Source organism: Bison bison, unplaced genomic scaffold (assembly GCF_000754665.1).
Source record: "Bison bison bison isolate TAMUID 2011002044 unplaced genomic scaffold, Bison_UMD1.0 scf7180017864270, whole genome shotgun sequence".
NCBI classification, from domain to species: domain Eukaryota; kingdom Metazoa; phylum Chordata; class Mammalia; order Artiodactyla; family Bovidae; genus Bison; species Bison bison.
Window position 1 is genome coordinate 7,133,048 of NW_011494842.1, and position 13,098 is coordinate 7,146,145.

Here is a 13,098-nt window from a genome sequence, read left to right on the forward strand (position 1 = left end):
CTGGCAGGCTCCCAGTCCTACCGAGGAGCAGAGCAAATGAGGTCCTCCCTTTCATATTCATCCTCAGAGGAGGGAGGCAAGCCCCGGAGACGCTGGGAAGACAGCTGCTGCCTTTATCACTCGGCCAGAGACAGAGCAGCGCCGACCGGGAAATAGGCTCGCGCCACTCAGATGACAGAGGACCGCTGCCTTTCTCTGTTCTGTTGAGCTGGGTTTTGTCTTCTTTAGCTGAGAACTGGATCTGCCCGCCTGCTTTCCACCCGAGCAGGCTAGTCACGGGAACAGCCACCGTCGGAAGAGGAAGATGAACGCCCAACCCCCGCCGCCCAGCCCCGCCCGGGAAGGCAGCCCCGCGGACAGCGACCTGCCCCGGGAGACGGCCCGCTTCCCGGCGGCCGGAGTGTAGTGGGGTCCCGGCCCCCAGCCCTCGCCCATGTGCCCGCCTGGCCCGCGCCGCCCTGAGCCTCTGCGCACGAAAGCCTGGTGGCCATGGTTTGCTTGTTTCGGGACTGCTGGGGGAAGACAAGTAAAAGTCTCCTTTCTCCGCGGGCCGGGGTCCTGCTGCTTGGGCTGCATGCGCTGGCTGCCCGGGGCCGGGCGCGGAGCCCTCGCTGTGCCTGTGTCCCTCCGCTGCATGAAGAGGCGCGCTCGCCCCTGACTGGCCTGGGCTGCAAGGTCGTGGGACTGGTCCCTCGTCCCCCGCCCCTTCTGGGGCCCGTGGGGACGGACTTTGTGAAATTCCTGCGTGCAGGCGGACGAGCGCCGACCCGGAGAGCCTAGGGGGTCAGCTCCCCCGGCCCCCCGGGCCGCCAGACCCCGGGGGGCGTGGGAGTGGGCGGCGGCCGCCCGGTGCCCTTGCGCCACCCGCGGAGGAGGGGCCGCGGGCCCGGCGCTCGCCTGCCTCCGGTCCCGAGTGTGGCTGCTCCGTGGTAATGACGATGGTGTGGCAGTGCCATCTGTCTTCCTCCGAGTGCCGCTGCTACCGCCTCAATGGTTTCTCCCTTTTCAAGCGTCTGCCGATTCCTCTCTCGTCAGGTGCGCGGCCGCTGGAACAGAGCGTCGGGGAGTGGCTGGAGGCCGTGGGGCTGCAGCAGTATGAGAGCAGGCTGCTTCTCAACGGCTTTGACGATGTCCGCTTCCTGGTGAGTGCCCAGCCCTGGGGGAGGCCGCTCCCGCACCCCAGGCCCCGCTGGAGGTGGAAACTGTACGTAGACCTGTGTCCCAGGAAGAGGGGCCGCGCGGCTGGACGCGGCGGTGGCGCTGCTTTGTCAGCACTGCTCTGAGCACACCCTGTCGGGAGGACTCTTTGCAAGTTCACATCGGAGAAGCAGTGTCCCTGACACATCCCTTGGTCCACTCCTGTCTCCCTCTCAGATCCCGGGTCTCAGATCCCAGCCAGATGCCAGAAGCTCCCTTTGTTCCCCAAAACTTTACTGTCAAGCCTGTGGTCACTGAAGTCAGAAGGTCTCTGGCACGAAGGCCTGGTAGTGGGCTGGTGGCCTCATGGGTGGCGCAGATGGGAGGCTGAGTGGGGGTGGGAAGGATCGGCTGCTTTACTGAGGTGTAACTTTGCATTCTCTTCTTGCAAAGCACAACAGCTCAGAAAGAAAGAAAAACCCAAGTATCCTCTCTGTGGAGCAGGGGCCCACCCGGACCCTGGGTCCAGACCCAGGGCTCCCTGTATAGGTCCAAGAAGCAGCTGTGGGCGGGGTGCCCATGCCTGAATCTCCTCGGGAAGCCCTCCCCTAGGTTGAGCGCAGTGGTGGGGACAGAGCTGACGCGTCCTGTTAGCACTCTGGGTGCGGGGAGGTGCTCACTGACTCTCCCAGCAGCCCTGAGATGTGCACTTACATCTCCATCTTCATTTTCCAGACCCAGAGCAGTGGACTGTCTTACTCACGCTCACGTCTCTGGGAACTGGGGAGGGTAGGACACGAGCCTGGCACTCCGGGTCTGAGGGTCCTGCTTCGCTGCCACGCACACGGCCTGTTTCTCACTGGTGGCTAAGGGGAGTGGGAGTGGTGCCTTTTAGATGCTTGAAGTCGCCTTCTTGCCCGTGCTGTGTTGGGAGCTGGTTTGAGGTTCCTTCCTTCCTGGTGGGCCTGTCCCGCCTCTCACGATTTCCAGGGTGCAGTCCCGAGTGGACACTGAGGTGCCTCCGCTCCCTGAAGCAGATCCCTGACCACGCAGCCCCCTCGGCCGCTGTGATTGAGGGTGGTGGTCAGTGGACCCAGGGCTCCCCCTGCCCTTTACTGTCCAGAGTGGGTCTCTGTGGGGCTCTCACTGATGGGGTGGCATTGGGCACCTCCCAAGTAGTGGGCCACCCAGGGAGCTGGCCCAAGGCACCGCGGGGGACCCTGACTGGGACAGCTCACCCCACCAGGTTGTCTGTGTCCCAGGGCAGACAGCGAAGGCTGCTGCAAGCCACCCTTCCCAAGCCAACTTGAGGCCAGTTATTTTTCAGCTTTTAAAAATACTAGGTTTTAAATAGCTTTTTTTTTTTTTTTTAACTTGAACTGAGTATATTTATGGTTCTTATAACCTAATCCCTGACTTACCAGGTTCCTTGGGGAAGGCCAGCAAACCCAAAACGGAGGTGAGTGTTCAGCCAGTGAGTGAGTGCACCGCGCCCTTGGTGCCGGCTGGTGAGGGGCCTTGCGCCTCTGAGCACGGCCCTTCCTCAGACTGGCCATCAGGTGGGCGAGGAAGGGTGGCCGTGGGTGTCCCCTGCCTGTGCTGGGGGATCTGAGAGGCTGAGCTCCTGACTTCTCACCCCTCCTCCTACTGGTCTGGAAAGGCTAAGGTGCCCATTTCTTGAGTATAAAAACCCCTTTAAAACTGCTTCTCTGCCCCTCCTTGTACTCTGACCAGAAAGGAGCTGGGCAGGCACCTGGGGAAGAAGTCTGGCCCTGGCCCAGGCATCCACGCACGATGCGGGGCCTCTGTCGGAACACACCTGTTCCCTTTGGGGAGGGGCTCATTGAGGGAGGCCCGCAGCTCAGTTCTTCCAGGGCCTTCCAGGCTCCTCATGCTGCCCTGGGTGCGAGCCGTTCCCCTCTGTCCTCTCAGTTCCGGAGGGGCGGCTGGCAGGCAGGAAGGCTGATTGCGCCTCAGTCTAGCGCATGGCTTCTCAGGCCTTCAGTGGCCTGAGTGGCCATGCACAGCATCCTGGGTAATTGCATGTAAGTTGCCAGATGGGCTGCAAGGCTAATTAAGTTTTCGTAACCAGAAAAGGGAGGAAGAGAACACGTAAGAAGGGAGTGTTTTGTTTAGAAACATTCCCTCGTTGCATATGGTATAACTTACACTGCGTTAGCTGGTGGCATTATCCCTGTGTGATTTGGTTTTCAGTAGGTTGTAAATGTTTCTCTTCATTGTGAAATGCTCTGGAGACTCTTCTGCAAGATTCACAAGTGGCTCCCAGAAAGCCAGCCAGGCTCTAGATGTAGTAGGAACGTCTGAGACCAAGGGCTGCTATGGAATCTCCCTGTGACGGGGTCCTCTGAGTTGTGGGAGGAGTCTAGGGCATTTGTGAGAGTCACCTGGCTCCCTCTCAGGGTAGAGGGGACCTTAACACCACGTGGTCTTATCGTCCCCTCTGTGCCCGAGGTCCTTCCAGATGACCTCTGCCCTGTTCCCAGTGACGGGCCCTCCCCCTTGCAAAGGCACAGCCCCTTCATGCTCTACGTCGCTCAGGCTGGTTTAGACCCTTCTTCATATTGAGCCAAACCTGTCTCCTTGTGGCTTCTGTCCCTGGGCCCAAGCTTACTTTTGGGGGCCATGCAGAGCGCACTTAGGCCGTGAGCAAATGGAAGACCTCCGTCACGGCCTCCTGGGTCCTGTCTTGTCCAAGCTTCTCTTGGCTTCTCCTCCTGTGATGTGAGACCTGAGCCGGACAAGTGAGTGCTGCAGTTTGAACTTGATTCACACTTTCTTGCCCGCAGGGGGCAGGGGCAGGGGCTGCCAGGCACCCCCAGGGTGACAGGGCTGACCCCGACCCGGGAGCCAGGGCGGGAAGTCCGGCTCACACGTCTGCCAGCCCGCCCACCGCGCTGGCTCGTGCATCGTAGCCAGTTCCATTTGTCTCACCACAAATCTTGTCCACAGGAAATGGGCTTTTTTAGAGAAGGGAGGAAATGTGTTTAATCAGCACGGAAAGAAGGTAATCGGTGGTTGGCGAGTGTGCAGCTCAAGCGGGCTGGTGCAGGTCCGGTATCTGGAACTCGGCCTCACGTCCCCTCACTGGAGTGTCATGGAGTCAGTGGTGGCACTCCTCCTGCGGGGTCGGGTGGACATTTAGAAAGGTTCTCAGGACTCTGACGTGCAGGAACATTCACCTTGGAGTGCTGAGTGAAGAAGCTGAGACACAAAAATCCGTGTGCAACATGATCTTAATTTTCAAAATAGAAAGCATATCGAAGTGCAGCGAGTAAGCCAAAAATGTATTCTACTGTTCGTTATCTCAGGGGGATTATGGCTTTGTTTCCTTTTTGAGAGTGAAATAGATTTTCTGTGTTTCCTACAAGGAACGGCTTTGAAATCAGCTAAGCAGATGCTGTAGGCATCGTAACGAATTTGAGTCTAGCTGGGAGAACACGCGCACACAGCACTGGTAACAGCGACGAGTGCTAAGTACCGGGCACAGAGGAGATGCCTTGCTCACCCAGGGTTCACTGCCTGCCGGGTACCGAGCTGGCGCCCAGCCCTGAGGCGGGTGTGCATCAAATCGCAAACAGGGCCCTGGGCCCAGAGGGTGGAGACACTGCCAGGAAGTGGCAGAGCCGGGACACTCGCCCAGAGCTATCTGACTTTGAACCCCTACATTCCCCGTGCCATCCTGGGGGTTTTGTAGAGGCTGCAAGAGCTGGAAAGACTCTAGGGAGAGGCCCCCACTGTCTGTGGTGAGGCTGGCTTGAGGGCAGAAATGGGCAGGACCCAGAGAGGGCAGCAAGGGGGGCTGGGCCTGATGTTGAGGGGCCTCAAAAGCCACTCTCTGGGGGGCCCCCACGATCTCTGAGTTCTGGGTATAGGGGGCAGGATCCTGTGGTTATGGCTTTGCCAGGCAGGGCACCGGGGAGTCAAGATGCCCACTGGACAGCATGGTGGAGTGCTGATCCACCATGGCACGTGGCAACTGATCGAGGCTGGGAGTTTAGACAAGGGGAAAACGGGAAGGAGTCAGCAGCAGCTCAGGCTGGGCTGGAAACAGAGGCTGAGAGGCAGGCCTGTGCCTCTCCGGGGCAGTGCTGGGGCAGCCTCGTGCGCCTCCCGTCGGTTTATTTCTCCCTTCTGCCCATGTTTTCCTGAGGTGCCAGCTGGTGCCACATGTAGGGGAGAGATGGCAGGTGAGCAGGACCAGCCCCTGTGAGTGCTCAAGGCACGAACTTGGCCAGGGGCTCCTTCTGTACTGGCTTCTGTGAAGCTTCCCAGCCAGGTTCCCAGACCCTTGAGCCCCCCTTCTTGCTGTACCCCTGGATCAGCCTCACTGTTCACCCCAGAAGCCAGGCTGTGCCCTTGGGTTTCCGCCCAGGCTCCTGCCGTGGCTCCTCATCCCCTCTGACGTCCCTGCCTTTGCCTCTCCCTGCCCTGCTGTCAGGCTGCCTCCCCGCCTCGCCATCTCTCCAGCCAGCGCTTGGGGAGCTGACGGCTCTGGGGCGGGGCCGTTTCTGTGCCCCCGTGTGTAGCAGGGCCCGAGAGGGAGAGTTTCCTCACCTGGGTCATTGGAGGGGTGTGGAGCTAAGGCTTTGGAAGGAATGCATTCAGTTCAGTTCAGTTGCTCAGTCCTGTCCGACTCTGCGACGCCATGGACTGCAGCACGCCAGGCCTCCCTGTCCATCACCAACTCCCGGAGCTTACTCCTTTGGAAGGAATATTCTTAGACAAGTGTGGATCCTGCCTCCTGTGCTAACTCAGTTCTGTGGTCACTTAAGAACTTAGCTCCTCGTTATCCCAGGGGCTGTTGCTTCCTTGTCTTGGCAGAGCCCTTGAGTCTTGAGACCAGAGCCAGGTTCCCTTTGGGCCCCTTCCCAGCGCTTGCGCTCTCTTGCTCCCCCAGAATTACCCAGAGGGCCAGCAGTTGGAGTCACTTAGCGTCCAGCTCCGCGTGCCCCCGTGTGGCACTGGCCTCTCCCATCCCCTTCATAGTGGCGTTTGAGAGCTGTCTTCACGTCTGTTAATTTAACCAAGTGCCCTGAGGATGGAGTTGGAGTGGTGAACACATCCTGTCCTGTAGCTTCCGGGTCTGGGGTCTCGGGGTGAGCAGCTGCTGGGGGCTGTGTCTGGCATCTCAGCACGTCTCTGTGTTCGGTTAGTCGACCCCCAGGGTGCATGTGCAGGGCAGAGCAGTAGGGCCCGTGTGTCCCTGGCAGACATCAGCTATGACTCAGGTGTCCCTGAGGCCCGTCTCGACTCCCAGGCTCCGTGGACAGCACACCCAGGACCCCAGGAGTGTCACTTGCTCAAGGCTGCTCCTCAAGCAGAAGCCAGGTCTCCTGGGCCCAGAGCAATACCCTCGCCTCGCACTCTGGTGCCCTGTAGCCCCCTCTCCCAGGTAGATGCCATGGCTGGAGATCATTCTGTCCGCACTCTGTCAGGGCCAGTCTACAAGAGGCTGGGGTAGGAGCTGGTGGGGCTCAGGCCCTGGGGACTTCCACCCTCAGGGAAGCTCCAGGGCCTCGGGCAGCTGGCTGAGGCCACAGTTGAGGAAACTGGACAGGGAAAAGCTTAGGAGAAAACATGGGCAGGGCCTAATCACCTGCCCTGAGAAGCAGCTGGGAGTCAGGAGATCTGGGTTTCCTCCAGGTCCCTTGCATGATTTCAGGCAGGTTACTCTGTACCCCCGCCCCATCCCTGTCCCACAGGATCTCACTTGACTGCTTCCTTCTTCTTTCTGCACGTAAGCTCTGAAGACAGCACAGCATTAGCTGTGGTCACCCAGAGCAGCCACTGAGACTTTCCATGGCCGAGTGTGAGAACTTGAGGTGGGAAGGTGGCAGAAGCAGAGATCAGCTTTATCCTCAGACATGCGAGGTGAAGCCTGCTTTGGGTGGTCTTGGATCCAGGCCCCTTGACTCACTGACCTGGGTCTGCACTGGTGACTTGAAGTGCTTATGGCATCTTGACGTCAGATAAGGCCTTGGCAAGGCAGACATTCAGGGGCGATAGGCAGCAGATGGGCAGGAGGAGACTGCGCCTGGATCAGAGAGAAGGGGGGCCCCGGGGCCTTCCTGGGAGAACAGGGCCATCAGGGGTGTGGCTTCCCTCCACCAGGGAGGAGAGCCATCCCTGACAGCCCTCCGCCGAGACTGACCGGGGAGACGGCCTCTGGCCTGCGGATGTAGGAGCCGGTAGCTTCTGCGCTTCATCCTCATCTGAGAACTAGTTGCTTCTGGTCACCCTTGGTGTTCTGTGCCTCCAGCTGAGGACAGGGCTGGGCAGGGTGGGATGGAGGTCAAGGCTGAGCTGCTCCTGCTGCCGAGGATGGCGAGCTTTTTGTAGGGCACCCATGAGCTGGGGACGGCGTCAGTCTGGGAAGTCTTGTGACCACGCCCCAGGAAGGCAGGGGTCGGCGAGGCCAGGCAGCGGCGAACAGGTGCACACAGGAAGAGCTGCGGAGTGCTGGTTCCTGCCAGCAGGTCAGCGCTCAGCGCCAGGAATTCGTTACTTAACCTGCATGGACTGGTGGCTTTGTTCTGTTTATAAAGTTCTGACTTTGTAAGGGACTTGAACCCAGTTCTTTGGCTGCACTGGGTCTTGTTGCTCCGTGCGGGCTTCTTCTAGTAGCAGTGAGAGGGGGCTCCTCTCGAGTTGCGGTGTGTGGGCCTCTCGTTGCAGTGGCTTCTCTTGTGGAGCTTGGCCTCTAGCGCGTGGGCTTCAGGAGTTGTGGCGCACAGGTTTAGTTTGTCTGCGGCACGTGAGATCTTCATTCCTGGACCAGGGATCGCGCTGCACGGTGGATTCCCAACTACTTGGACCACCAGGGAAGCCCAGAACCCAGGTCTTACTCTTTTACACCACAGCTGCCTTGCCCAGTGGGTAGAGCACAGGAAGCCCTCGACCCCTGGATGAGTGGACACATGATGCTTCAGGGAGCATGGCTTCTATTTTCCATCATTATTCATACCCATAGGCCACAGAGGTGAGCAGCAGAGCCCTGCCATCTTCGCTTCCTCTTCCTTCTCCCAGTGGTCCTCCCCACTCTCCCTGGGCCAGCCCCCTGCTCCCCGAGCTCCCTGGGTCTGGGGCTGTGGTTTGGGGAAGACGTGTGCTCTCCTCGCTCTCCCTCGTAGCCCACCCACCACCACGTGTCTGTGGCCACTCAGCCTGGGAAGGTGGTCCTGGCTCAGACCAGGGTCCTGTCCTGTTCCGTGCTCAGCGACCCGCGCCCAGATGACTGTGCCCCCAACAGCCCTGCTGCTGTAGCCAGTAACGCGGTGGGTGACGTTACAGGACGCACGCGCCCTGGAGAGCGTGCGGTCGTTGGGGGTCCATGGCAGACGGTTCAGTGCGCAAGCGTGTCAGCATGTGAAAAGGCAGGTTAAGTAAATAACATATAGACCACAGTCCCAATTCTGCCAAAATATTGTCACTGAAAAGACTTCTCCCAAATGGTAAGCTCGGTCCCCCACCCCCACCAGAGGCAATGGATTTATAAGTGGCTTTTACATTTTTCTTTATACTTTTTTATTTTCAGAATTTTCAAAAATAAACTTACAACTTTTCTACTTAGAAAAAAATTTTTTCTCCTTTAATATGAGGGAGAGATTGAAGCAGGGCCCAGTGGAAATCTGCAAAGTCCTGGAAGGCAGAGAAAGCATAAGTATCACATTGAACCAGCCAGGGCCCAAGGAAGCACTTAGCTACCCCCTTGGTGCCCAGCAGCTCTGGAGGCGGCCAGGGGCCCCGATGATGTGGTCACTGACCTAGCTGCTCGGGTGTTAAGGAGCCTTCTTAGCGGCTCAGGCAGGCCCCACAGATCAGTACAGCCAGGGGTGTGGTGACTGTCAGCCGCTCAGCACACTCAGTTGGCTCTTCCCTCATCCTCCCATCTTCCCCTCCCCTAATTTGAGAAATCTGCTCCTGAGGTCTTCATCTGCATTCTGTGTGCATCAAGGCAAGCCCCTGACCCCTCACCCCAGCACACTTATCCTTCTGGAACAGCTCTTCCCACCATCCCTGTTCCTCGAGGCCCAAGAAAGACTTGGGTGGGGCGGGGAGGGGGAGGAGCATCATTGCGGGGCTTTTCCCCGGAGGCCCAGTCAGGCTGGGGACAGTAGCTCGGTCTCATTCTTTCTCCCCCAAGAGAGGAGGTTTCAGCCTTTGTTTTTTTTTTAATGACTCCTGGCAGGAGAAATGGCTGAATGGTTGTCTGAGAAGAGAGAGAGGCCATACAGAATATGGAAATTAGGCTGGAGGGGGCGGGCCAAGTGGCGGGTCTGTAACTACTGCTGAGGGACAAAACCCCTCCCGAGGAATCCAGTCTCCTGCAGCTCTGCCCAGCGGGCCCTCTTCCGTCAGAGCTCACGGGCCTTTGTTGGAGCAGAGGTCAAGTCCTGCCAGGGCTGACACTGGCCGTGGTGGGGCAGGGGGACAGAGCCCAGGTGTGCCGTCTCCCAGCCTGCCTTTCCACAGGCTGGCACGCTGCACGCACACGCCTCTCCAGGAGGATGCGCCAGGACGCTGCTCACGCCTGTCCCCTCCCCCTTAGGGATGGAACCTAACCAAGCCAAGCGTCAGCAGTTCTGCTTCAGATTTCACTTAGACTTGGAAACTAATAAAATCTCAGGAAATCTCTGTTCACTGAAATGCTTATTAGGCCAGTGAGCCGTTCTGCTCGGTTAGCTCCCTAACTGTTCGCTCACTGGGAACTTGGAACGCGGACTGGCATATAGTCAGCTCTTGGTCAGCATTAGTGTGGCAGGAGGTGAACAAAGTAGGAGGTCCCCTTTCCCCATAAACCTCCTTGTGAAAAGGTTTCTTCCTCAGCCAGGAGAGTGGAGTAACTTCCAGAATGTTTCCTGTCTTTGAGGATTTGGGGGCCTGATAGCCACCACACCAAACTAATCCCACAGAATGTAGACATGGCAGGTTTAGGAACTCAGGACCCCGCGCTGTGCCCAGGGCGTACTCCGGCAGCTGTTTGCTCTGATTTTCCGTCACGTCGTTTGGGACATCTGCCTCTTTCACCTCAAAGCTGCGTACGCCCCCATTCTCTTGCCTGGAGGTCTGGTTCATGATGGCCTTGTCTCCAGTTGGATCTAGTTTCCTGGTGGTCAGGCTTCAGTTCAGTATTAGTGGTACCCTAAATGTTTGTGAAGGCTTCTGAGGGAACGTCAGGGTTGCAGTGGGTTTTCAGAGCGTCGCTGCAGTGCCGCCCTCTCAGAGGCTCACTCTCGGGTCCTCGCTGAGGGGTCCTCATCGTCACCAGAAAGCCTGCCCCCTCTTCCCCCACCGTTTTTCCCCACCAGCATACCCTAGACCTGAGCCCAGAGTAACGACAGGAACTCGGCGTGGCGACTCTTGGATTCAGGGGTGACTTGGAAGCTGGTCAGACTTGAGAGTGGTGCCAGGGCCCAGAGGACACTCTGCAGGCCCAGGGATCTCTAGGGTCCCAGCAGAGGGGTGTGCCCTGCAGCCTGAGCCGAGTAGTCCGGCTTCAGAGCTGTCTTGCTTACGGCCTGTCCTCTGTGAGGCCAGATTTCTGTCACCAGGCACAGGCTTTCGGGAGGCTCCCACACCAGCAGTCACTGCAGCTTGGGCACACAGGTGAAGCCACCAGGTAGTGGTCTGCATGAGCTGGCCCGACTTACTAACCTTCTCTGTAAAGCGGGCATAAATAATATCCACCTCAACAGAATAAAAAGTCCGGAAAAAATCCTGGAAACAGGAATTTAGGACACATCAGAAGTCATTTCAGATTGGTGGAGAAAAGATAGCTCATTCAAGAAATAGACCATCTGCTGCCTGGAAAAAAATATTAAGTGGACCCTTAAACCTTATGTCAAAATAAATTTGAGGTAGATTAAAGATTGGATTGTAAAAAATGAAACTGTGAAGTTACGGGGGGAAAACTGTGGAAGAATTGTTTTAAAAATCCCAGAAAGGATTTTCTAAGCCTGATGAAACTTTAGAGAAGCTCCATGAGAAAAGTGGAAGTTCCAGTGCAAGCAGACAGCTTCTGCCTGAACAAAGCCAGCGTAACAGTTCAGAGACAAAGACAAACAGCAAAGACACGCGCCCAGCTCTTCATAGCAAAGCGTTGATTTCCTCACTGTGTAAAGAGTTCCTGCAGATCAAGTGCAGGATAAAGTAATTCCTGAAGCAGCAGCTGTGGCTGCTCCCAGCACCCACCCCAGAGCTGCATGGACACGAATGTTGGGCTGAACTCGGCCCCACAGGTCACTGGTGCTCTCTGGGCCTCAGCTCCCTGAGCTGTAAAATGGGGTAACAGTAGTCCCCATTATTCAGTAGTTCAGCAAGTGCAAAGCATGTCGCCCATGGAGGGGGGCAGTAAGTGCTGTATATGTACTTGACAGATAAAACATGAAAGGATGCTTGAGCTCACCTACGAGTGGGCTGATCTTGTGTTAAGACATGCAGTGAGAAGCCATTTCTAAACAGCTGCACTGACAAGAGTAAGACGTCTGTCAGCCTTCTGAACACACATACCCTTGCCCAAGCAACTTCTTTTATACCCTTTTTTGAAAATTGAAAATCGAAATATAGTTGACATGTGATATTAGTTTCAGGTGTACTACATAATGATTTGACATCTGGCACGTTATGAAATGATCACAGTGAGTCTAGTAACCGTCTGTCACCATGTGAAGTTATTACGACATTACTGACCATATCCTTAGGCTGTACGTTATATCCCCATGGCTTATTTATTTTGTAACTGAAGTCTGTACCTCTTAATCCCCTTTACCCGTTCCCCTCCACCTCACCTGATTCCCCTCTGGCAACCACCTGTTCGTCCGCTTTATGAGTCTCTCTCCATTTTGGTTTGCTCGTTCATTTTTTAGATTCCACGTATAAGTGAGATCATACCGTATTTGTCTGTTTCAGCATAATGCACTCTGGACCCCATCCACGCTCTCCCAAGTGCCAAGATGTCGTTCTTTTTTTAAAGCATGGTTTCATTTATTTGGCTGTGCTGGTTGGTGGTTGTGGTGCACAGGCTTTCTCCAGCTGTGGAAAGGGGGCTACCCTCTCCATGTGGGGTACGGCCTGTGGGGCACCCCGGCTGCAGTAGTCACGGTTCAAGGCCCCCAGAGCACAGGCTCGGCAGTTGTGGCGCACAGGCTTGCTTGCCCTGCGGCGTGTGGCATCTTCCCAGACCAGGAATCAACCCTGCATGCATTTGCAGGCAAATTCTTTTAACCGCTGAACCACCAGGGAAGTCCCCTTCCTGTTTTTTTGGCTGAGTAGTATTCCTGTGTGTGTACACCACACTATTCATCTGTCAGTGCTCCGATTTACAGTCTCACCAGCAGTGCATGAGATTCCCCTTTTGTCCACATCCTTGCCAGTACTTCTTTGTTGTCTTTTTGATAATAGCCATTCTGACAGGTGTAAAGTGATATATCTCCTTGTGGTTTTAATTTGCATTTTCCTAACAATTAGTGATGTTGAGCATCTTTTCATGTGTCTCTTGGTCATCTGTATGTCGTTAAAAAATGAGTAGAGAGCTATGGTACATATACACAATGGAGTATTACTCAGCCATTAAAAAGAAAACATTTGAATCAGTTCTAATGAGGTGGATGAAACTGGAGCCTATTATACAGAGTGAAGTAAGCCAGAAGGAAAAACACCAATACAGTATAGTAACGCATATATATGGAATTTAGAAAGATGGTAACAATAACCCGGTGTACGAGATAGCAAAAGAGACACTGATGTATAGAACAGTCTTATGGACTCTATGGGAGAGGGAGAGGGTGGGAAGATTTGAGAGAATGGCATTGAAACATGTAAAATATCATGTATGAAACGAGATGCCAGTCCAGGTTCGATGCATGATACTGGATGCTTGGGGCTAGTGCACTGGGACGACCCAGAGGGATGGTATGGGGAGGGAGGAGGGAGGAGGGTTCA

General features: G+C 56.1%; 1 protein-coding gene across 1 annotated transcript in view; it reads left to right on the top strand.

Annotated features, from left to right (window-relative positions):
• ANKS1A (ankyrin repeat and sterile alpha motif domain containing 1A) overlaps nt 1-13,098 on the top strand; it is a 142,866-nt gene that overhangs the window by 121,033 nt on the left and 8,735 nt on the right. The window contains exon 14 of the mRNA XM_010848635.1: nt 1,036-1,142. Coding sequence (XP_010846937.1) covers nt 1,036-1,142 — 107 coding nt within the window. The remainder of the gene's footprint in view (nt 1-1,035; nt 1,143-13,098) is intronic.